This window comes from Engystomops pustulosus, chromosome 10 (assembly GCF_040894005.1).
Source record: "Engystomops pustulosus chromosome 10, aEngPut4.maternal, whole genome shotgun sequence".
Taxonomy (NCBI): domain Eukaryota; kingdom Metazoa; phylum Chordata; class Amphibia; order Anura; family Leptodactylidae; genus Engystomops; species Engystomops pustulosus.
The window spans coordinates 65,995,239-66,022,072 of NC_092420.1; the positions used below are offsets into that span (position 1 = coordinate 65,995,239).

The following is a 26,834-nucleotide window of genomic DNA, read 5'->3' on the forward strand; positions in this document are numbered from 1 at the left end:
AAGTACATACATTTTGGAGGAACTTTCCCTAATATGTAGTATTGTGCCATTTGTCTTTAATTCATCCTAGAAATTTAGGAGTACATTGACAACTGGGTTACGACTGTACCTAGTGTGATAGGTGTTCAATAGCTGGACACTGTTATTCTATGCAGGGCTATGTTCAAAATGAGTGTATTATATTATAATATTCAGAAGATACCCCAACATTGTTACTTCAACGGGAGAAAAATTATTTACTAGACAAATTAGGAGATGTTTTAGCTCTTCAAGTACACAGATATAAGGAGTCCACCTGACCAAGGTGGACACAAAAAGGATAGTTTTCAGAGGGGAACCCCTGTATGATGACCATTTGCCCTAAATGGTCACGTGGACTGGGATTGCCCTCATGGGACAGTCACTATAAATACAAGTAATCCCTGTCCCTGCTGTATTGTGGTCATAAATACTATTTGGTGTCATGAGTTTTTAGCCTAAAGTAATGATGAAAACCAGTACCGCGCGCACATAATCCAGGCTCTGCATTTAACCCTATCCTGCACCTCATGCTTTATGACATGCCTTTTACATTACAGTGAACAAAGTGCATAAGAAAGCACAATTCAATCATAGGTTGCACTTTTAAATCTGGACTGGAAATTGTGGTGAATGTCACCAATTAAACTGCAACATCTGGTCCCTCTACACAGATGACATCTACATTCCTGCATGGAATCCATCATGGATTAATACTGCTCAGCTTGATGAAAGAATAGAAAGGGTCCTTTTTAAAGAATTGAATGAAGAAGAACATTGGACTCACCCTGAGACCTGCAATTGCTTTCAATGTCCCGGAAACTTTTTTTTTACAAGACATCAGGAGTGAGTGATACTAGTTGGAAAAAACGGCCATTTAGCAATCTTCCACATATGTTATTCATTGCACAGCTCTTAGCTACTTGTTGTAAAGATAACCTTGCGATATGTGCTGCCAATGTTGAATTTTACCCTAATATATGACAGATGATGAAAGGATCAACACGTTAATGGAACGCAGTGGAAAAAATGGGGAAAGAGACAAGGCTAGAAAACAACTGCAACTCTTAAAAATGGAGGTAAAAGGGGATCCCTAGAACTATGCAAGTATTGTCAAAGCACAGATGTGCCCATATTTTCCAATATAATCCAGTCAAAATTTACCCTCGGAGCTGTGAGTTTAAAGCACATCTACCACCTGGATGAAGGACTGTAAATCAAGCACACAGACATACTGGCAGGGTCTGCTCTTTTACCTTCTTGTTCCATAGTTTTTACAAAAGCTTTTAAAATGATGCAAATCAGCCTAAGCCATAGATGTTAATAGAGTCTGGAGTCCCTACATTTCGTTTGCATAATTTTTAAAGCCTTCTTTTTCTTAAAGGAAACCTACCTATGACGGTGGATCCGGTGGTAGCTGCATTTAATGTATGTAAGGACACCTCTTTATAGGGCTCATCCTCTACTCCCCTCTATCTTTGCTAATCTTTAATCAGGGTAATATGCAAATTTTCTAGGCTTTAAGAGGCCATTGGGCGTGGAGTAACTGGAGCTGAGACTACACCGTGCGGCTACTCCACGCCCCAGTATCCTCTTTGATCCTCCCACCCAGACATCTTCAGCGTACAGCTACAAGGAGCTGCGTGCACTCGATTGCTGAAGATGTCTGGGTAGGAGGATCAAAGAGGCTACTGGGGCGTGGAGTAGCCGCACGGTGTAGTCTCAGCTCCAGCTACTCCACGCCCCAGTAGCCTCTTTCGAAAATTTGCATATTACCCTGATTAGCAAAGATAGAGGAGATTAAAGGATTAGCCCTAAAATGGGCTATCTTTACATACATTAGATGCACCTACCACCGGAACTACCTGAATAGGTAGGTCCGTAGTGGTAGGCTTCTTTCAGGGCATAAGAAGCAGATCCTGCCAGAGGGGGCACACAACAGTATGTGAGAGTGCTTGGTTTACAATCCTCTGTCCTTTAAAGACTGTAATTGTAGGGATACAAAATTATTTAAAATGGACTGCAGGCGGCCAGCGACTTAATAACACCCGACTTACAAACGACCCCTAGTTACAAATAGACCTCTGGATTTTGGTAATTTACTGTACTTTAGACATAGGCTACAATGATCAGCTGTAACAGTTCCCAGTGGTGTCTGCAATTAAGCTTTATGGTTAATCCTGGTTCTTATGACAACCCAACATTTTTAAAATCCAATTGTCACAGAGACCAAACAGAACCTATGTTGTATGTAACCCAGGGACTGCCTGTACCTATACATTTTCCTGCAACACACATGTAAGATATGTTATTATCCTAGAGTAGTCTGTACTTTATGAGAAAAATGTAATTGGCAAAGTAAAATCTTTTAACAAAATAGAAAACTACTTTGAGCCCATTGATACAATGCAGCGATGAAAAAAAAAAGTTGCCTTAAAATAGCACTTTACCAAAGAAACTAAGAAGATAGATAGATATAGGTGCACTTCAATATGTCAATATGTAACCACAAATTCAATAAAAGATGTAAACAAAGTAAGAAAATTTTTTTTAATCAAATAGTTTTCTACAAGTCCTAGAAGGGGAAACCCCAGTTCTCCATCTCACACCTCTATTATAAGGTAAAGAGGACAGTAAGACATGTGCTATATGTTGCACGGGAAGAAATGATTGACAGCTTTTCCAATTCCATAGAAAAAAATTCCTTTCCTCAATTCTATCACCTAATGGTTGTTGGATCCCTACTAATATAACATGTCAGAGAATGGGTGATCAAGGACAATGAAATCCTCACATCATAAGTTTATAGACATGACAAGCATATAGTAATTTTAATTACACATAGGATATGTTCCAACCCTATGATATAGACAGTCCTACAATCCACTCAAAGCTCTAGTGACAAGTCTGCAGAATTTGTGGTATTTGTTTAATGCAGCCTGTCCGCAGATGAAGAATAAGTATACAGATCCATGTATCTGATAAACCCATCTCCTCTCCGGCTGCCTATAATCTGCACTACGGGAACAGTGTATTGTGCTCCATGCTAATCTATGCTTATACTCCAGAAGACATGTAAGCACTGGACATAAAACCTAAACCAAATATACATCTACAGTATTAAATTAAACACATGCCAATACAAATACGGCTTGTCCTTAAATGGCATAGTCAAAGAGGCTGCTGAAAAGGTTATGCAAAAGCCAAGAAGTACGGGTAACGGAAATACTGTAAAAATCAACTCAATCCCTTTGAAAAATAGAGTTGGCTTGTCGTGTTTAAGTATGTAGTACTAAGTGTACTCATATATCATGTAAAAATTAGTTTAGGCTTAATGTATGTGAAATCATGTATTTACTATCTATATCTACTGCTCATTTATGTGTCCCAAGTGTAGATCTGATTGAAGTGCCAGGGAACATATAGTCTACATTTACAGAACAGGAAGCCTCTTCCACGTTTCTTATAAATAGCATGACTAGTAGAAGGCATTAACCTTCTTTTCCAACTTATTTGAAGACACTTTTTATGTAATGTATAAAACTTTAGGGTGATAAAATATTTTTTGTTTAAAGGGAACCTGACAGAAGTACTTTGACATGTTAACCACTACTGATATGTAAAGCAGATTACCACCTTTCATACTCAGCCTGGTGGCATCATCCAGAAAATCAACTTTAAAGTGAGATGTAAACTGGTTACATAAAGTCAGGTACAGGGAGAGTTTAGTGCTGAAGTCAAGCTCTCCCTGCCTCAGAAGGCCCCCTCTGCTATGATTGACATCATAAACCAAACCGCTTGCTGATGTTCATGAATGCAGGGACATCACTTACAGTAAAGGGAGCACTCTGAATCAGGGAGGGCTTAACTAAGTTCTCTGCCTCCTTGACTTTATACAACCAATTTACAGCTCACTTCAAAGAAAATTTTCTGGATCCTAAAAGAAACATGATCTGGAAGGTGTTTCTGCTGACAGGTTCCCTTTTACATGTTGTGTGATACATTGCAGTCTGCTTGGTCTCAGTCTTTCTGCCTTCTGAAGCCTCCTGTCTTTTACCTCATCAGCCAGATATGTCATGTCATGTGACCTCTTACTGGCGATTGCTCATGGTGGCCAGTTACAGATCACATGACCCTCCATCTGCGGCCATTTTATGGACAGGAATCTGTGGCTGAGAAAGAGGAGCAGAACATATAATAGATGTATATTGGTAAATTACCTAATACATTGCCCCCCACGTGTAAACATCACAAAAAAGCATGAGGTAAAGCATGTGCCAGCCCCTTTAAGATTAACTCTTAGTCCTAAAGAGAGCATATAGACATATAGACAGCCATCAGGGAGCTCATCTAATAGACCACAGAGCACTTGCTATGTATTAACATGTCTCAGTCTCTCTGTGGCTTCTGTGAAGGACAAAGAAGATACTAAACTGACATTGTTGAACCATAACAATGAGACAATTTTTTCTGCGTCTCTTGCATGTGGTTGTTTTGCATCAGTCACTTCTATGTGTTCATTGTCATTAATAAAACAATTTTAGTAGGTGGCCATCTAGGTTTTCCATGGAATCTTAGAGGGATTTTCCAGAATATTAATGAATCTCTAATTTATCTCTGTTGGGCTTTGCTAGTGGCTTTACTGGGTATATGCAGCTCAGCTACCATGAATATGAGATGAGAAGAGCTGCTGTGATACATTGTCATAGAGAACAGCTCTGTTTTATGTCCTGATTCTAGTGGAAAATCCCAGGCGATCTGATATTGCCGACCTATTCAATGGATAATTCATCAATATGCTTGAAAACCTCCTTTAAGAATAACAATTCACTTTGCTATCATTGGTCGTCTATTTCTTATCTGTGTTCTTATTCCATTTACAGGCAGTCCCCGGGTTACATACAAGATAGGGTCTGTAGGTTTGTTCTTAAGTTGAGTTTGTATGTAAGTCGGAACTGTATATTTTATCATTATAACCCCAGCCAGAACTTTTTTGGTCTCTGTGACAATTGGATTTTAAAAATGTTGGGTTGTCATAAGAATCAATATTAACACTAAAGCTTAATATCAGACACCTGTGATAACTGTTACAGCTGATCATTGTAGCCTAGGACTAAAGCACAATAAATAACCAATATCCAGAGGTCCGTTTGTAACTAGGGGTCGTATGTAACTCGAGTGTTCTTAAGTAGGGGACCGCCTGTACATTTTATGAATAGGCAGAATAACCCTTTAGTGACCAAACTATGCTTTGCATTTTTTCACATTGACACATCCTAAAACCAAAATATTTTCCCCTCAGTGTAGCCATCCTAAGGCTCGTTTTTGCAGGGATGAGTTGTAGATTTTATTGGCACCAATTATGGGAACTTGTAACTTATTTATTGCATTTTATTAACTCTCTACATAAACAAATAAGAAAAAACAACAATACTGTTGTTTTCTTTGTAGCTTTCAAATTTAGCCTTGCTCATCGTGCGGCAAGAATAACAAGATACCATTTTATTTTTTTTTGCATAATAAAATAATTTTTCTGGGGATTAATCTGTGCAAGGGCTTGTTTTTTGTGGAACGAGTTGTTGTTTTCATTGGACTTTCTCTTGCTACACATGGCTTTTTATGTATGCATTTTAGTTTGATTTTTAGGAGGTGGAGTTAAAATTAAATTAGCATTTTTTCTTTAGAAATGTGTTTTGTGTTTTTACGCCATATAAGAAAGACAACTCAGAAGTTGATTAGGTTAGATCATTATGGAACTGGTCACAGGATTTCATAGGTTAAACTGACCAGATCAGATTTTATTCCTATCCAAGCTGTGAGAGCAAGCTGTCTCGAGACAGTATGGGTCGGCACTAAAGGGTTAATAAATATGATGATCTCTGCATTTAGTTCCCCTTTGACCCGCTGAATTTGTAATATTTCAAGCAATCAACGATGAATGTAAGTAGGGTTAAAGGAGTCAGCCCAATTATAAACGGAGTAATCCCATGTGGTTTCTATCTAAACTCTCAACGTAAATGTCATTTTCACAAACATCCATCTTACTTATAAAAAAAGATATTTGTCATTACCGCTCCTTAGGAAATCTATCACTTTTACCGCGTCGTATCGAATCAAGGCAATGATTCTAAAAGACTTAGTTCCTGTTTTATAAGCAATTTGCACCTCTCCGTCTTGCAGTCACTTTCAGCACATTCATTTTCGGGCCACCTCTCTGTGTGTGGAAACATTAATAACTGCAGTTCCTATGAGTTTAAACACTGGCAGAGCATTTCCTCTTACGCCTCACTCCATTCCTAGTGGGGCTCGAGGCTCACATCTGGAGCTATTTAAAATACGATTCTGGAAATATATCCTCCTGACTTCCCGTTAAACGCTATGCACAGGAAAACAAATGGCACTTGTTTTTCAGACAGCTTTGACTGCAATCCAAAAGCAGACCAGGCCTTTGCCTGACTACAAGTCACTGGTAAAGGGATCAGGTTAACCATTTTCCAGCAGATGCTCGGCAGAAGAACAGACAATTCGTTGCCAAAAGTGCCTTCTCGGATAGTATAAAAGAGAAAAATAATGACATACCCAGTGTTCACAAAGGAACAACACAAACATAGCAACCATTTCCAGATGGTAAAACAGAGAATAGATCTGATACACGATCCAAATAGTTTAGCCGTGTGGTTGTGGTGGATCGGTGCCATTGGCATAAGTAGAATAGGGTAGCGAGCCATGCTTAGGTTTAAAGGTTGCGCTATCAAGATATGATAGATGAAAAGCGACAATACACAGGTTCTGGCGCTGGTCTTGGCAATTCAAATACTAACAATTTTACCACAGGTCAATTATGTGTCCTTGGAAACGAATTTCAGACAATTTACATGAAATCAGTAGCGTGTGCTATTGCTGCTGCCAGTGGTGATAAGTGGTAGTGCAAAAACAGAAGCCCTGGTCTGGTGGGACTTGCACATTATTAAGTCCAATCCAGTTTGGAAAAGAGACAGGCTAGTCCACGTTTGGCCTATGAGCTGTCCCATTTGGGTGCTGCCTTTGTCTTTAGCTTTTTTCCCAAACTTTAAAAATGCATTGATTGGTTTATTTCAAAAATAGATTGTGTGCCCTCATTAAAGGAAATCTACCCTCAAGCCGGGGCAATTAATTATAGGTCCAGGCACCGTGACTGTGGTAATCTTCCTATATTTGTTATCCATGGCCTCCTTCCTCTTAAATTCAACTTTTAAGATTATGCTAAACGGCCAGAAGTGCTACCCTAACCCCACTGTGCTCTGTCCTCACAGGCTGTTACACTGTGCAGGAGCAATTCCACTTCCAACTGTGTGTTGAAACTTTCTCTGCTGCAGTGAAATTCATTAGGCAAAAGGAGTGCCAAGTGAGCAGAAGTGGAGGGTAAGGCAGTGTAACAGCCAGTAAAGCTACAGCACAGAGGCCTTTTGTCTCATTAACATAATTTTAAATGTTGATTTTAGAAGGAAGGAGGCCATGGATAAGAAATATAAGAAGATTATCACAGTCACAGGGCCTGGATCTATGAGTAAGTGTCCTTGGTTTATCATGATGGATTTGTGATGGTAGACTATGTATGACGATCTGTGTATGGTGCTATATAAATTAATTGAAGAAATGACATGGGTCCATGGGTCAGTTAATATGGAGCACTAAGTGGATGTATTCTGCAACACCAAGGATGTAATGAGGCAGTGATGGATATGGATGGAGGTGGTTATATTTTATCATCTTGTATATATAAAATCTATGTACACCTTTATTTCTCCATGGTTACAGACAATAGACACATCTTGCACAGTCTGGTTCTACTAGGGTAGTAAAAAGAATGCGCATGGCTTGTTTGTAGTCTGTTACTATGGAGACATAGGGGGTATTCTTCACCAAGTCAGTGGCATAAAAGCCCAAAATTGGTCCAGTGTGGGGCGTTCCTGTCCCTGCGATGTAAAAATCATAAAACAATCAGAGGCTTGATGAAGTAGTAAGAACTCCTGCTGGTACTATCTGGAAGCGTACAGCTCAATCAAAATAGGCAGATGCCGGATATTTATTTTTTTAACTCAATTATATATTTATGTACCGCAGTGGTCACTGTTTCATCAAGGGCCAAGCAAAAACAGACAAAACTCATAAAAATGCTGACTAATTTTCTTTTTCTTTCATTACAATTTACTTAAACTAAACTTTTGAATCCGGCAAGGCAAATATTTAAAGGAGCCAACAAAAGGATTATACAAAATCTTGTGTCACCCCCCTCATCCTCACAGACTGCAATCTCTTGTGTCACCCCTCATCCTCATAAACTGTAAGCTCTTGTGTCACCCCCTCATCCTCATACACTGCAATCTCTTGTGTCACCCCTCATCCTCATAAACTGTAAGCTCTTGTGTCCCCCCTCATCCTCATATACTGTAAGCTCTTGTGTCACTCGTCATCCTCATAGACTGTGAGCTCTTGTGTCACCCCCTCATCCTCATAGATTGTAATCTCTTGTGTCACCCCTCATCCTCATAGACTGTAAGCTCTTGTGTCACCCCCTAATCCTCATAGACTGTAAGCTCTTGTGTCACCCCCTCATCCTCATAGACTGCAATCTCTTGTGTCACCCCTCATCCTCATAGACTGTAAGCTCTTGTGTCACCCCTCATTCTCATAGACTGTAAGCTCTTTTTTCACCCCCTCATCCTCATAGACTGTAATCTCTTGTGTCCCCCCTCATCCTCATAGATTGTAAGCTCTTGTGTCACCTCCTCATTCTCATAGAGTGTAAGCTCTTGTGTCACCCCTATCCTCATAGACTGTAAGCTCTTTTGTCACCCCCACATCCTCATAGACTGTAAGCTCTTGTGTCTCCCCCTCATCCTTATAGACTGTAAGCTCTTTTGTCACCCCCTCATCCTCTTAGACTGTAAGCTCTTGTGTCTCCCCCTCATCCTTATAGACTGTAAGCTCTTTTGTCACCCCCTCATCCTCAGACTGTAAGCTCTTGTGTCACCCCTATCCTCATAGACTGTAAGCTCTTTTGTCACCCCCACATCCTCATAGACTGTAAGCTCTTGTGTCTCCCCCTCATCCTTATAGACTGTAAGCTCTTTTGTCACCCCCTCATCCTCATAGACTGTAAGCTCTTGTGTCTCCCCCTCATCCTTATAGACTGTAAGCTCTTTTGTCACCCCCTCATCCTCAGACTGTAAGCTCTTTTGTCACCCCCTCATCCTCCTAGATTGGAAGTTCTTGTGAGCGGGCCCTCACTCCTGAAGAGTAAATCTGGCGTCCAAACTCTTTGAGAGATGTCTAAAAGATTATGTCTTTATTTCGAATACATATTCCACTAAAAAATACATAAAAAAAGGCTTGTGTCTCGTCTGAAGCTGGCTAAGAAGATGATGTTAGTAGCCTGGCTTGGTTATTGAAGCCAATAGAGAATGGAGCAACGCTGCGAATGCTTGATTTCCATCTGCATATATTTAAGGTACAACCGATCCCTGTTCTCATAATCCATGGGGGTCCTACCGTTGGGACCCAACCTATTCAAAGGATAACTTGTTGTAGGGCTACTTGGCCAAGCCATGCTACTAAGATCATCTTCTGCTTCAGACGGGACACAAGCGTTTTTTAATGCATTTTTTATTGGAATATGTATCCGAAATAAAGACGTAATCTTTTAGACAGCTCTGAGTTTGGACGCTGGATTTACTGCTACATTTTCTTTAAGTGAAACGTACAGAGAAAATACCGGGTGAGCTACAACAAACTTTCTTTTTTGCATTCCTTACTCCTATTGTTTCCTATGAATGTTGTTCCTCTGTAATGTCTTATTTTATTTGTATTTGTTCCCCAGATTCTGTATAGGGCTTTGGAAGTGTATGGCGCTATATAAATAAAGATTATTAGTATTAAAAGGAAAAGCTCATTACTATCACCAGCACTAGGTGAAATGCACCAAAAGTTGTAGCACATAGACCAGCAGAAAGCTGGAGTGACTTTGCATGACGTTGCCCTAGCAGGACTTCTATGTTTACGCCAGTATAGTGAAGTGGCGGCAATAGTTCTGTGCAACTTCTTGAGCAATGGCAAGTGGCAAAACCCCTCTATGTGACTTTTTTGCTGCTTTCATATGCCAAAAAATCCAGCAAAGCCAATGATAAATTTCCCCCATACTGTTGAAATTTTCCGGGTCCCCTGCTAGCCTTAAGCAATGACATGCAAGCAAACAAGTGCTTGGTGAAGCCAATAACTGGCCAAAGTAGTAATCTGAAGGGTGATGACAAATCAGTGACTGACTGCAGCATTCACATGTCAACACCGCATGTCACCCCTAACGCCCAGTAAACACAAAACAGCAAGCTGCAACCGGGAAATGTTGGCACGAGACTGGCAGGAAACTGGTATGGGGTTGCTAATTTTGTTATTTAATGACACTGGCAGTAAATATAAAACTAACTGGAGCTGGACAAACCCTTTAAAATTGTTGGTATGTCAAATAAACCTAGTAGGTCAATTTTCCCTGATGAAATTCATGAAATGTTACTTGAGTTTCATTACAATTTCAATACACTGGCAGACTGCAAACATATAAATGTGAAGATCTTCTTCTTGATTTTATCTATAGATCACCCAAATCAGCAGCAGCGCACAGGACATTGTACAGCAAGATTGAGTAGTGTATGTCTTTTTGTCTTTTACTTTATGGTTGATTTGCTGACAAACAGTGACAAAGCACAAATGCATATAAAGACTCAGTTTACGTTTTTCACTGATTACAAAGTTTGATGGAAGTTTCCAAGAAATTGGATTCCTTTTAAAGTGGCTTTTACCAAACATAGTAATAACTCAAAAACTCTGTAACAAGTTTACTCAGGCTCTCCTTGTCTAACATAAGAGGATCAACTAAATGTGGCAAATCCGTTTTTAATATACGAATGTTAACAATTTGTGTTTGTTTAAAATGTTTTGGCATGTCAGCCAACTTTACTGACAGGGAGTAAAATTAATAGAAAGTATCTGCTAGCTTTAATACTGCGCTTGAACTGTTTCCCACGTCTTAACGTTATCTGTAACAATTAATCACAAAACTCTCTAGGAGTAAAGTGTTATCTGCGTTCTCATCAACCACAACAACACACATTAACCATATCAAGAAAACTAGGAACGTTTTGTAGCAACTACTAATCAATTGCTGGGAAGTATATGTAGAACGGAGTGACTTCATCCATAGCTGGAAAAATATGCAAATACGTTTTACAGGGTGGGATAAGGAAAACCACGCCTCTTTTAGCTACCTTGTCATAAGGCTTTCTAAAGGAGAATATTTTCCAAGAATCCCCTTGTGGAGCGTCAATGGCTATTAGTCTCCACTCGCCTATACTGCGGCAGTTTCTGTAAGGAGATCTCTTACTTCCCGACCCTTGTCAATAGCCTCTCACTCAGCCAAACCAATTCCCTACACTGTACTAAAGAGCCCCAATCAGGTTGAAACAGCGCTATCTACAGTTGGGAATCTGTTCCTTCTTGAATAGATATACTGGTCTGGTTTTAGTCCTGCATCATATCATTAGGCTTCCTGAAAGTCATGCTTAATGTCAAGGAAGCTGCCTTACAAGGTAGCTAAAAGAGGCGTGGTTTTCCTTATCCCATCCTGGAAACTGAAATATATATTTTCCAATAATCCCCTAGTGGAGCGTCAATGGCTTTAGGTCTCCACACGCCTACACAGCAGCTTCAATCCACTCTTACTTCACATCCATAGGTGTGGAATCGAAATGGGAATTTTTGGTGCTGCACGTATGCAACCCTTTGAATATTGGTCAGGAATCAAAATCTATAAAATGGCTTCCATTGGGATATATTTTCAAGGTAACATGTGCTCCACTTATCTAGAAATGTCTATATATGAATATTAATGTCGAGTACAATATGAAGATTTTGAATATTACAATATTGGTATTTTACTGGAGATGTCGACAATTCCCAGCGATTGTAAAAAAAAAACAGCTTTATTTTTAAAAGACAAAACTGCAGTTAAGGCATCATTTATCCCCAAAAAAACAAAAAGCTCCAAAATAAGATCTGTGTTTAGTTGTGTTTTGGAGCTATGCCTATAATATGTACTGCCTATTTCTAGCCATTGCGTGTATTGTAGATCAGGATCTGCATGTGGTCTGCAGACAGCATAATTCATACCATAAAGTGAACCTTATTAACTCATATTAGAAACCTAAGCCACAATGAGCAGACCGGCCTGGGATGGCTAGCTTCCCCACAATACACTATACTCCAATTCATTTGGGAGTGAGGGTGGAGCTCAATGTCTCGACTTATTCTTCTACAATACCACAGGAATCTGCAAGTAATGTTATATAAACCGTCCCTTTACTTACGATAGATAAAAATAGAGGTACACAACAAAATCAGTTTTCAGTTTTGGTTTTATACTTTTTCCAGCTCACATTACTGCTCTTAATTTTTTTGTGCTCACGTATATGCCAAAATTGGTCCCGTGAAAATTCAACCCATGTGTAGACCGGTTCTTTCACTGACCATTTTACTTTAATGGGTCAATCAGGTCTGTGTAAACTGGGTGTGTGCCCAATCGGAAAAAAAATAGCCATGCACTTTTTTTGACAGATTACAAACACCATATGACTGAAAAATATAGTTGTGTGCACAAAGCCAAAAGCAAAGTAAAAATACAGTAATTGACAACAGCATAGACAATATCAATCTGATCAATGGGGTCTGACTACTTGGACCCCCACTGATCACAAGAACAGACCCTCCTGTGGATAGTGGATAACGTTTAAAGTTGGTTGGTATTACCCCTTTAAATAGATACATTGGAGACATTTACTATGCCTTCTCTGACAGTCTGTCTGAGACAGCATGTGATAAGCCCCATCTCTGCCATTATTTAGGACTTTCTGCCCATAAGCCAGTATTGACACCAGCTGGGCAGACAGGAAGCAGGGGGCGTGAATGCCTGGTCACGATATATACTATAGTCTTTGCTGGAAAATCGTCAGTGACTAAAGCTAAAACCTAGTCTAACTGGGTCTGACCTGACAGATATGGTTTCCAGATTTAGGGAAGAGGTAGATTAGGCATGCTGCTTCCCTACCAGCAGGTTAAACTTTTTCCTGTATTATTAAAAACCCAATAAAAATAAGTTGCAAATTAAAAAAACAAAAATGGCAGTCTTAATAGACTCCGCCCATTATATTTATTTTTGATTCTTCCAGTTTATGCTTAAAAGGGTTGCATAAGATTGAAAAGTCCTTATCCATGGCCTGTTCTGATATTGTGCATTGGCCTTTTCCAGTGAATGTTCTGATAAATATATATCTAATCTCATTTAAACCTTCACAAAGGACTGGATTAAAAAATGAAAATTCCACTCATAAAATAACTTCCGCTGTGCAAGATAATTAGTTTTAGATGCAAAAGGTAGATAATATCAGATAGCCCTAATCCCTATCCCCCCACGCTTTCCTATGACTAGCTGTAATAATGTCTTAATCTCAGCAGAACATAACTCTCCGCAGATTGTATTACACGCACGTTGATTGAAAGATATGTCAAGGTTAGCAGGAGCAAGATAATGTCAAATGGCTCAGCGGCTGCATGTTTATGAGCTGCAGGGGTGAAGCCCTACCATTTTTTAATAAACTAGCCTTACATAAATGTTATAAATGCATTGACAGGTTTATGAGTGAATTGTGCATTACTCTGACCAATGCACCCGGAGTTATCATCACCGGGGAGTTACGATGGATATTTAATTAAACCCTTCACTCAGCTGCCAAAGTCTTCGAATGAAATCCCCTTTTACCTTGAACTCATAATTAAAAAGCCTTTAGTTTCCGAAAGATCAAGACCTTGTTTGCTAATCCTCTATTCTCTAATGAAGGGTGACATACTACTCAGGTCGCCTTGAACAATGGTCTTCCATTGACAGAGGGAAAATCATATCAATTCTCTTAGGAAGTGTTACGATAAATGATACAAAGGATACATTAACTTTTATCTCATTTATGGTCAGTACCACCAATGGAGTACATGGCTAAGGCTACTGTCACCCTGAGCAGCATTAACTAGTTATGGTTTTCTAACCAATATCACTACATTGCACATTAACGCATCTAAAAAACAGTTTCCAGAGTACTCATGGCTACTATTTTGGGACCAGGGTTTAAGTGTAATGGCACTTGGTAGCACAAGCCATTTAATGTCAGAAGAGAAAGTTTCAATGAGGAGCATGAGGTTAGTATTAATGTCACCAGTCTGGGGTGGGGGGGGGGGCATCCAAAGAATCCAGATTGTCTACTATGCCCTCAAGAATGGAAATGATAGAAATATACATCATCTTGATGGCTCTGTTCATATCCGCATTGTCACTTGTCACTTTTAGAGTGGACGAAAAAATGCTTTGACCTAAGCAAATGTTCAACCAATACTACATATAGACTAAAGTTAGTAAAAAACCTTGAGGTTCTGTTGGGGTTCTGTTGGAGTGACTGCTGTGTTCATAAAGAAAATAGCATCATAGTGGGTGCTGCTTACCCCATCAAACATGATGAAATTCTGATATGATCTAGGGCAGTGATGGCAAACCTTTTAGAGGCCGAGTGCCCAAACTACAACATAGACCCGCTTATTTATCACAAAGTGCCAACACAGAAATTTAATTTGTGATTTATACTTCCTTCTCTGTCACAGTTTTCATTGATACCGGCACCCTGAGGACACCAATCAAGCAGAAAATAGTCACAGGTAGAGCTGTCACTTTAAAATAGCTCTGTGCACAGCAAGTCCTGGGCTGTCTGGGACTGCAGGAAGATACCTGGAGTCATCTCTGGTGATGGTCTGAGTGCCCACAGAAAGGGCTCTGAGTGCCGCCTCTGGCACCCGTGTCATAGGTTAACCACCAATGTTATTGAACGGGATTCTCGAAGTTGGCATCACTGAATGTGAACTACAGCCCATGATCTCACAGAACAAACACAAGAGCCTCGCCCTTTCTATTGTCTGACAAACCAGATGACTAATACAGTTCGGCCTTATTGAAGGCAGAAGTTGCAGGCTTAACCAAAAACGTGTGTTGTTTTATAAAGTGTCTCCTTCTATTGTACCAAGACAGTTGCCAAAACTAAACAAATCTTCAGGATTTGGACTAATACTGAGCGCTTGTAGTATTCTTACTAAAATTGATGTCTTTATGTCAAGAGTATAAGCTCCTACCATGACACAAAAAATAACCAAATATATATATTCCAAATGCAACTGCTCCTCTGATAATTTCGCAATCTCATATATACTCACAAAGAAAAATCTTGGAATGCCTGCTTCAAGTCTCTCGGTCTTCAGCTCCCACGTCACGGGCCGTGGGGAGTTTAAGATGAATACCAGAGGTTTACGATGAACATCGACTGTTGAGATTGGGGTCAGATGCAAAGTGACCTGTAAATAAACAAAATGAAAACGGGTTATGACATTGCAATATGAAGACCCTTATATACTGGTACTGGTAAAAATGAGTATGGGGGATGGCTAGTGCGAGCAACAGAACTCAGTGGTTCAGAGGTTAGCACTACAGCCTTGCAGCGCTGGGGACCTGGGTTCAGCCCCCTGGGTCAACATCTGCAAAGAGTTTGTGTGTTCTCTCCGTGTTTGCGTGGGTTTCCTCCCACATTCCAAAACATACTGGTAGGATGATTAGATTGTCAGCCCCATTGGGGACAGGGATCGATTTGGCAAGCTCTGTATGGCGCTGCGAAATTTGTGTACACTATATAAATAATAAAAGGAATAATAAAAGGAAGAGGAACAAAACTCAATGTCCAGGTGACACATTGAAGACTTCTTTAACATAAGGGAAAATGAAGTGCAGATTGAAAAGATAAGTATGAGGTCCATTCATTGTTCTGAGCTACGTTGTACAAAACATCTGATCTACATCAATGTTAGAAATGGCTGATGCCAAAATAAAATACTTGTTTGTGGTAACTATGATCATGTAGTTGGTGAAGATGTTCCGACAAAGGCTCAGAGGCTGAAGGCTTTGTCCCCCTTACCCCACAAAAAATTGGATATGTTGACCTTGGCTTGGCTTCACTTGTCAAACATTGACTGAAAGATAGACATCTCCAACAGGTGCCAAAAATGTATTCATTAGGAACAGACCGAATGTTTAGATTGCTGATGTTATCCCCTTGCTGCCATTTCCCCGGTTCTGTATGCTGATTCATGTAATCTTAATCCAACGATGAAATCATCTTTAGATTATGGAAACGCGAACTAGAACTACACAGTGATTTTACATTCTGCTCATTCCCCTTACTAAACTGTAGCTATATATCACAAACAGGGGAGTAGCTAGGAGCAGACTTCTGAATGGGGCCCCCCTTCCCGCCTTAAATTATTCATATTAAACTCACATATATACACATACATTTATTTACCTATATGATTAAACATACAGTTCTTCACTTATATGCACATATATAGAGCATATATACATCACATATACGCACACAGTAACATATACAGATGTACAGCATATATACACATCATACACCATATCACATAAAGCATATACACACATATAGAGCATATTTGCATGACAAATATGTTCTATACATATTATTCTCTACAATGTGCAGCATAATATGTATATAACAGTGCACATTCTCCATTCTTTAGTGTCAGGTTGGATGACAAGGCCCCTGACACTGTGGGCCCTATAGTGGCTGCTATGGCTGCTACCACTGTAATTACGCCCCTGTTCACAAACCCCATCTCCAGCACTGTCCTGTGTAAATGGAACTCTGGCATTTGCAGCAGCCATATTTGGAAGAGAAGGATAAATAGTAACTGAGATAAAGATCAAACTCTATTCTGACCGTAACAAGAACCAGCAACCTCCACCACAATGATTCTGGGTATTTGCATGTGAAGCTGTAGTGTTCTCCTGCCACATACAACAGATACATGGTTCACTTTTTCCATGTGTAATCAATTGTGGATTAGGTACCGCGCCATTGATGTATCACGTGATTGTGACTACTAGAAACTGATCTAAAAAAATGGATAGCACACGGTTGACACCAATGTGGTATCCATATTTCTCCCTTCCATAGACTTTTACGGGAAGGATGGAGACGCAAATTGGCAGCAATAGGATGTGAATTTTCTACAGTCTCCATATAGATTTATGAAGAACACATTCATGTGCATGGGTCTATTAAAATGAATGGGTCTGTGTTAAAAAAAAAAGGATAGCACACAGACAAAAACAACATGTTGAAGTAGCCACTTCTCTAGTAAAGAAAAATCTACAACCGCAAAAAAAGAAGGAATCCTCATAGTAGTTCAAAATATATTATTCATTTATAGGGAAAATTGATCTTACATCTGCTACACAGTCATTCCATGAAGGAGAAAAACCAGGAAAACAACAAATACCATGATATACTCATAAAGTATGATCTATGTTTTTCCATAACTGATGCTGAGGTAAGGTCCATTCCTAGAGCCAAAGGGCTGCTTTTATGGGATTGTATTTCAGCCATAATAATAGTAACGATTACACAACAACAACCAAGTCCTTAAATCATACAGCAAAAATCAACAGCATTGAAACAAGGTGACGCTGGAGATTCTCGTCTCGCTAAGTAACACTGTGAGGTGTCAGTACACGACTCTCAAAAATGTTAGCGGAACATGACAAACAGTAGACAGCGTGTAACTGTGGCTCCATGTTACATGCCAAGCGTGGGCAAAGACAGCAGATGGAGCACATCAAAAAGACAGCTGTGCTAATGTGGTGCTGGCAATCGGCATTCAATGGTATAATGTTTCTCTTGTCTTAAGAGATGTAGTTGTACTATGTTTGGGTGACATAAGAAGTGCACATAAAGAATTATTGCCAGTAAATCATATCACTTTCTCGTTAATCTTGGCAGAGGTCCCTTACCCTTAATCATTTTTATGTGCTACCGAATTCATACAAAATATTCAAAACAAGTGCAAATATCCTACAGAAAAATGAGGCATTTTTTTAAAAATACAAGAGGTAAATACAGATTTACTGATTAAAGGCTAAAACTAATTTTTCTCTACTTAAAGGGATATTCCCACAAGGACAAGAGATTCTTAAATATACTCAGGATAACAAAATAACACAGTTATTAACAAAAATACAGCATTTCGCAGATATAATTCCAACCTATCTATTAGTCCTGGTGAATACAATTTTGGTTGCCCTTGGATATGACTATAAACCGGACTATGACCGGAATCTTCTCATAAATAATTATAATAATTCTTTTATTTTTATATGGTGCCAACATATTCCGCATTGCTACACAGAGCTTGCCAAATCAGTCAAATAGCTTTTCTTGTCTGCACACTGCAATGCTCTCTGCCTTTAGCCCCTCTCCCCCGCATTACAAGACCAACTCACATACAGGCACTTCCTGCCAGCATGCAGCAGTGAGCAGAGACTTACTCTACAAGCTACGGAGAGATAAGCAGAGCTGACTGTGTATTTTATTGTTTAGGTAAGTTAGCAGAGCTGAAAGTGTCATTGTGTTTTATATCCATCCCATGGATCTCATCATATCTCATCTCTGATCTGTCTCGTCTCTCTTTTTCTATGTGTCAGATATTAGTAGAATGTTTAGAAGATAAATGCAAGTGTAGATAAAATTGCACCCCAAAACTCAAAGAACATTGTCAGCACATAGCATCTCATAGCACAAAGGGATCATGATGTGTCTGCTTAGAGAGTCCCTGCCCACACTCTGGAATCTTACTCTGACCATCACTGAGTGATAGGAGCTAAAACAGCAATAAAACTAAGTAAAATAGCAAAGTAAGGGGTTAAAATTATCTTTATTGTATAAATATCACTAGGGGATTAAAATTTCAGAACTTTCTTTCATGGGAAAACCCCTTTAAAAGATTATAAAACCCAAGCAAATCTTCCTTCCTTCCTGAGAGCCAGAAGTAATAACCTTTCTAACAGAAAATGACTCAAGATATTTACATAAAAATTTAATATGAAATGAACTTCTATTGTGATATGTTTTTTACTGTGTTTTACAAATAATGGCACTAAATATCATTGTCAATTTGTGTTATATATTGTGTCAGGTTTATAGAAATGGAATTTTATGTACTCTGACAGAGGGGTTTTAAAGGGGTTGATCATTGCTCGGAAAAGTTATTATTTTCCAAAAGTAAAACAAATTATCTTAGAAAAATACAAATTTATTCTTCCCTATGTATCCTCTTGGCTGGACATATAAAGATATTGGGGGGGATTTATTAAGCCTGAAGTTTTGCGCACCAGTCATAAATTTCCAAACGGAAGCATGTTCACGGGATTAAAATGTGCTCTTTTAAAATCACATACAAATCATGTTACAGGCACTTGGAAACAATATATTAACGCATTTCATCCATGGTCATGTGTTGTTACAAATGAACAGAAGGTTTAAAAAGTTATTAAATTCCCCCACTTCAGCGGACCAGGGCTCTAACACCTTCCACCCACCTCCAGTCCACCTCGATTTCCACCCCGTCAAGCCCTATGTGCAGAAAAGCCTTAAAACAAATGAATATGTGGCTTTGTAAAAGTCCTGACTGCCAGACAAAGCATTATAAAATCCCCACATTGTGCATCACAAATAGTACAATTGGCCTGTCATTGTGAGGTGTGTCCGGTCACCTGGGGGGGAGGGGGAGTTGAGTTAACATATGAGTTACAGCTTTTAAAATTATGTTATATCAACTTACTGGGTGGACTTTAGCCATACCTCCCAACATTTGTGAAAGGGAAAGAGGGACATCCCCCTAAGCCACATCCCCCTAAGCGATCCCCCTAAGACACACCCCCAATCACTCCCTGGCCACACCCCTAATTTTAGCCATATTATAATAATAAAAATCATCTCAATAAAAAAAATAAATAAAAAAATGATCCTCATTAGGATTTGAACCCAGAACCTGCAGTGTCCATGTACAATAATGTCACAGTGCCCCAACCAACTGAGCTATAATCTCAGTGATTAACAAGGTGTAGAATTTTGGTAACTAAGAACTATGACTACTGTTACACTGTGACACAGATTTAATGCTTTGGTATATAGGGAGGGATTATTGTAATTATTGAGACTATTATTATTATTATGGAGATTATTAACATTATTATTATTGAGATGATTATTATTATTTTTACTATTATTAATAATCGTCTCCATAATAATAAAAATAATAAAATTTATAATAATAATAATAGTCTCAATAATTACAATAACCTCTGAGAAGATCCCTTTCTATATATCAGTGCATTAGTCTGTGTCACAGTGTAACACTGGCAGATAACACTTCTTAGTTACCAGAAATCCTCAGCTCTGTATCACTGGGCTCAGTTGGTTAAGTCTCCTGTCTCTAATGCAGAGGGTCCCAGGTTCAAATCTCAGCCTGGGCAAAACTTTATTTAATTTAATTAAATAAAGAGCTTGTGTCTGGGGAAGCCCTGGAGACCATATATGGACAGATGCTGATCTGAAGCTGATGACGTGGTCCCTGCTCTCTCCGCTAACCCGACACTTCTCTGAAAAGGATTCCCTGCCCGATGTCTGCTCTGGGGAACCCTAGGAGATGCAGTGACCATATATGGATAGAGATCTGAAGCTGATGACGTGGTCTCTGCTAACCCGACACTTCTCTGAAAAGGATTCCCTGCCCGATGCCTGTAGAAGCCATTCTGTACTATCAGTTCTGGCTTTCAAAGTATTTACTATGTGGACACAGCGGGACCTGGGGAGAAAATCCGTGACAATCTCATAGCTGCCCGTGACGCGGGGCAGAGGTAAGAAAAACGGGACTTTCCCTGCAAAATCGGGACGGTTGGGAGCTATGCTTTAGCAAGCCTTGCCCAATAGTTTTTTGGAGCAGGCAGCAGCAGGCATAGACGCCCTGGGCCACCATATTCACCATAGTCTTAATAATTACTATAGTCTACATACCTTTGATGTAGGGCACTCTGGATATACTTGTATATAGGACGGAGTATATCTGGTGTGCAGTACGCAGGCGGGGAGCTAAGACTAGTGGTCAATAGGCCGGCTTTATTAAATTCCCCATATTTAGTTGGCTTTATGAAAAAATGATTTGTTAACAAAACTAGAAATCAAGGAAAGGTTCAATTTCAGTCTATAAACATAGTGCATCGTGGCTGAAGGGGAAAGGGGCGGAAGACAGAAGGGGGCTGGGTTACCTCATTAAATGAAATGGTCAGCTCCCTCATCTTCTCACCAACACCAAGAGTGGTACATCAGAACATCATTGCTCCATCTCAAGGACCATGCATGAAATGAAACTGAACCATCCAAACTGAACCTTACAAACTGAACGTACTTTAGCAATCCATCTCTACATTATATATGTCTATATGTACTTGTAAGGTAATATGTGGTGTATGATATAATAATAATTCTTTATTTATATAGCGCACACAGACTATGCAGCGCTGTACACAGATTGCCAGATCAGTCCCTGTCCCCATAGGGGCTCACAATCTAATCAGCCTACCAGTATGTTTTGGAGTGTGGGAGGAAACCGGATGAAACCCACGCAAACACGGAGAGAACATACAAACTCTTTGCAGATGTTGACCCTGGGACTTGAATCCAGGTCCCCAGCGTTGCAAGGCTGTAGTGCTAATCACTAAGCCACCGTGCCACCCACATGATATCATCTGACACCCCATTCTTATTGATATACTTCAACAGTAACCGGTCACATTGTGTTTTATGGGAAACTGTATGCAATTAGTCTAATGAACCCCATATTCAGTGTAGATAAGTCATAAATTTACAATGTAATGTCACTTGCCCCCTTAAGCTTTGGCAATGGGGTGCAGGATGTTCTCATCAGACCTTTGACAACAATACATCTCAACAAAATACATCTTCAGCACATTCAGAAGGCCAGTATATAATGCTTCACCACCCATCAGTGACCTCCATGACCAGTGTGCGGTCACGCCTTGGTACACACTCGCATAAACCACAAAATTGTAAAGATGTTAATGCCTCCTTTTCAAGTCTTCAAAATTCTTTCATTCAATAAAACTTAATGCTTACATAATTGAGGGTTACAATGTCAGGACCAGTAAATGGGCCCATTGTGCAGAGCCGGAGAGTGTCAAGCATGACACACCAGCTTCCGCCCTACATTCGCTCTACAGTAACAGGACTTTCATTAGTCCACAGGAGACTGCAAAGCACTACTAACAAGAATGACATATTTCTTATTCAAGGCATTGTATTACACCTTACATTTAAAACAAAGTATAAGCAAGTAAATAAGGATTACGGGTTTTCTTCACTTTTTATTTTTATATAAACTGAACTTGTGTAGTATTTATAATGGAAGCCATAAAATTTACCAAAAATAATGTCCATAGATTTATCACAGGATGAATATGTCAAGTATTTCTTTTACAGAATCCATGTTCATAATAATCAAAGAACATACATTTAGCAATTCATGAGGATGGGTCCAGTAAATATTGTGCAAAGCACAGGTTTACTGGGTTATATCAATATCCATTGGGATATCAAGACCATGAAGTCATTAACACCAGAGATTTACATCCCCATTATGTCACCATTTCCAAGTTAAATTTGCAAAGCTTCCAATGTTACATTCCTAAATAAGGAGACCCTTTGGTTTATATAAAACTTGACTTGCATTTATCAGGTCCAGAACACCTCCAAACCATTACAATTTTATATAGTGACCTTTAAAAGAAGCATAAGCTCATTGTTATGGTCATAAAATGATGAAGCATGCAAAGAGGCATACATAATAAATTCATATGGCTAAATCCACTATTTTTGAAGAGATCAATGTGTAGTTTAGTCTTTCTTCCCTTTTGAATTCGATATTTGATACTTTTTCAACCACTTAGATAAACAACTTTTGGGTCTTAATATCCCTATTCCAGAATACCTTTTGATACGATCTCCCAATATTTCAGTCCAGCAGAAAAAACATTCTAATAAATATGTTAATGAGCCTGAAGTTCTCTGGGGGGCATCAGCATCTGATCACCTGATGGCCCCCTGCTGCACTTCACACAGAAATGTGGACTTATTTCCAGACTGGGTCCATAAATTCACAAAGGTTAATCAAGAAAAAAGGTTCTTCATTGAACTGTACTGCATTTCAGCACGTCTACTAATTTTTACGATCCTTACGACAACTCGCGACGTCCCTGGTCTGGCTCACAAGATCCTGCTCTAAGATCTGAGAGGCTTCTTCTGGGTGTATGTTGCACATGCACAATGGACAGAAGAAGCCATGGGACAGCAAGATCCACTGCACAGGTCTAGGATCTTGTGAGTTAGACTAGTGATGTTGGAAGAAGGATAGGCTCTGGTAACGCCAATTAAAGCACTTCCGGCTCATTAGTATATATATTAAAAGTACTAGAAAATTTAATTAAAAGATACTCTCGATTAGGGATTATAAAACCTAAAAGACCTTTATCTCAGTTATTTATGGTTAGTGAAGCACAAAAACTGTGTATCAGAGAAAGAAAAAAAAATGCGATGATATAGGAATGGGCAATAAAGAGGCAAAACATTATTAGGGTATATCACAAAGATGAAATACATGGTAGGCTCTGATCAACCCCTGAAGGGTACTCTCATTCTATTGTATCACAAGTTTATTATATTTCCCTATTTCGAGATGAAATCCTTGTTTAAAGCATCTAATTATTTGAAACATAATATTGGCAATTCCATAATGTCAAAAGACAGCCGAAAGTTTTTTGTGCTGTCCCTGGAGATGGTGGGGTTCATGGACGGCTGGATAACTCTATGGTAACCAGACTAAGGCAAACAATCAATGGGCTGCCGCTCCATTACTTTGCTGAAGTAATTTGCAGACAGACAAAAAAAATTCAAGCACAAATCAAAAAAAAAAAATCTTTTCAAATAAACATTGCTGCCTATGTACGGTTTTACTTGCAGACTTTCAGACACACACACATACACGGGAAGCTTTGTTATGAAAAGTTACAGTCTAGTGCTATATATCTTCAAGGTTACTTTAGAACAGCGGGAAAGAGATGGAAACATCTTCAGACATTTCTCTGAAATGGATATGCTGCAATAAAAATCCCCGACCTAAAAAGTCTACCTACTTGCCTAAAGTATTTTTACTAGGATGTGGCATAGTGGCGAATCCTGCTACTAGCAGTTTCCTAAATATAATACAGAACATGTAGCTGTGGCCGTCTCTAATTGAGAACTGTACGCCTACTGCTCCAGGAAACGCACATTAGGAAGATTAGACTGACATGGGATACACCAATTTCGACAAGACCCACTGGTAACTTTGTTGAAAAAATAGAACTGGAGCGCACATCCACACATCATACAATTATCCATTGCCGCTTGGCTACATTTACAAAACAAACTCAAGGTTCTTAGTTACATTTTCATCAAATTGTATAAGCCCACTAACCACTTCACGGCGACCTTGTTCTAGTGGGTCCCTAAGCTATGCAACGCAGCATCAACCTAGCCGCAATAGATGATTGTATGATGTGTGGATGTGCGGTGCAGTTCTTTTTTCTCTCCCAATGTTGGTTTAGTTCTATTCTATCCCCTCATTTATTGTGTTCTTTGTATGATACCAAAAGTCCACCCCATTCGACACGGGTATTTTTAAATTGGCATGAGACTGCATATAGTGGCCGCCTACCTGAGACCACATGCATGGAACAGTGAGCATTCAAGACCTATTCACACATGGTGAGCCTTTAAGACCTAGTCACATGGTGCAGTATTGCATAGCGTCGGCTGATTCTGTGGTACGGTGCTGGTGGGGACCCGGAACAATACAACAAGAATCTTATTTTGTGGAGTGAATTCACTTGTGGAAATATAAGAGTTGCTTTGCCGTTCAGAGAATGTATGAATATGTAAATGTACAGAGATTTTATAGTAATTACTGTACACCGCGGCAATGTAAACAGGGGAAAGAATGTTTTCCCTTGTGTAACTGGAGGTGTTCAGAGATGTCCACATATTAAAGTTGAGCAGCGAGAAAACAAGATGTGATACTAGAGAACCCTCCTCAGAATGAGGCAGCTGTTCACAGCACTTCTAGGAAAAAGCTAAGATCAGTCTTTGGGGAATATAAGAAACTTACAGCAGACATGAAATGTTGCTGAAAGAAATGTTTTCTTCACGGACCATTATATAAACCTGCCAATGCAAGAAAAATAAAAGTCCAGACTATATATTTGGAATACAGAGTCAAGGGGAAAAGGAAAAGAAATGTAATATTAAAAAGACACAAAGGTCCTCAAAATGTACTTGATTTTTAATCATTCTAGATCTGTCACGCACAAATACATTGTGGTAAATTATTAGAAGACCAAAGAGAAGAGTGCGATATACTGCAGCAAACCTTTCAACTGTAAGAAACATTAAGGCAATTTTAGTGATCTTGAATCTCCACACATTTCTCTTGGCAATGGCCTGAACTCTGGGAATCTGTTATATTTGCAAACATATGTCCATACAGGGAGAGTGTATCAAATGCACAGGATCCGCTGTGTGGATGAATGAAAGGTAAGAAGCCCACCACATCCCCAAACAGTCAAGGTCCTGAGACCAAAGTTTCACTGCAAATGTGTTATAGAACTTTTGGTTGAGTAGGTTAATTTACCTACCTACTAAAAACATTTTTTTTTAAATATATTTATCAATGGAAAGATAGCATTTTGTCATTTTGTTGAAGGACGGAGAAGGTGGATCCATAAGAAAGTGTGAAGCGGTTTTAAAATTTTGGAAAAATGGGTCCAAGATTGAAATACAATAACAAAAGTTATCATTGCTCATTTGAGATCTCCTTCAGATCTTCCAGAAGTGGTAGAAGGTCCTCTTTAAAAATTATATCATAAAAAAAAATGTAAGAGTTCCCTAATAGTGAACAATGGACCTGACCCACAATGCTTGGGTCCATGGCAAACATTACAGATTAAGGTTCCTGAACCTCGACATCAGACAAAAGTTTGGGTCTGGCATTCGGGTTCACTCGGTAAAGCTGGTTAATGGGCTGCTGAATAATCCATCAACCAGATTTCCACACCCACTACTACTAATACCCATGATCAGTGCCGGCGCCGAACACGGGTTTGATCCTTTAAATGCCACTAGCTGCTTTGCCAGTTTATCAGTGTCAAGGTGATAGTGGTGGGTGGGGTAGCCAAACCAAACTTTCGTACAAGGTCCAGCCGAACTCAAACCTGGACCCGCTCAGCACTATTCCATAATGTAAAGCTCTTACTCCTATATAACCTATTTCAGCAAAAACCTTCAGCGATGTAAAATATTTAAAATTCCCTGCGCCTGCAAACACGTCCTGTCAGCAGACAGAAGTCTAGAGTTTATCAGTGGACTGTGATATAATCTTCAAGTGACTCCAAAGCTGGACTTTTGCTCTAGAGTAAGAAGATGCCTTAGTGAAAGTATCATATATCAAATACATAGATTTAATGTTTTTTCATTAGAACTTCCACTATGTAGTAATGCTAGCAGTCTAGATATCCTGGTAGTACACTGATAATCTGCATTCTCTGCATATCTATTAGGTACTCCTTTAAGATTAATATAGCCATTACCGTTCAGGTCATCTCTAACATCAAGATGAAAGACTAAGAAGGTCTACCCATGCAGGTTACGTGCATTCATGTGTCCAGAATTTGC

The 26,834-nt window shown here is 39.3% G+C and overlaps 1 protein-coding gene across 2 annotated transcripts in view; it reads right to left on the bottom strand.

The window, feature by feature from the left end:
• TGFBR3 (transforming growth factor beta receptor 3) overlaps positions 1 to 26,834 on the bottom strand; it is a 146,467-nt gene that overhangs the window by 57,557 nt on the left and 62,076 nt on the right. For both annotated transcript variants that reach the window (XM_072127750.1, XM_072127749.1), the window contains exon 4: positions 15,355 to 15,492. In XM_072127750.1, the coding sequence (XP_071983851.1) occupies positions 15,355 to 15,492 (138 nt within the window). The remainder of the gene's footprint in view (positions 1 to 15,354; positions 15,493 to 26,834) is intronic.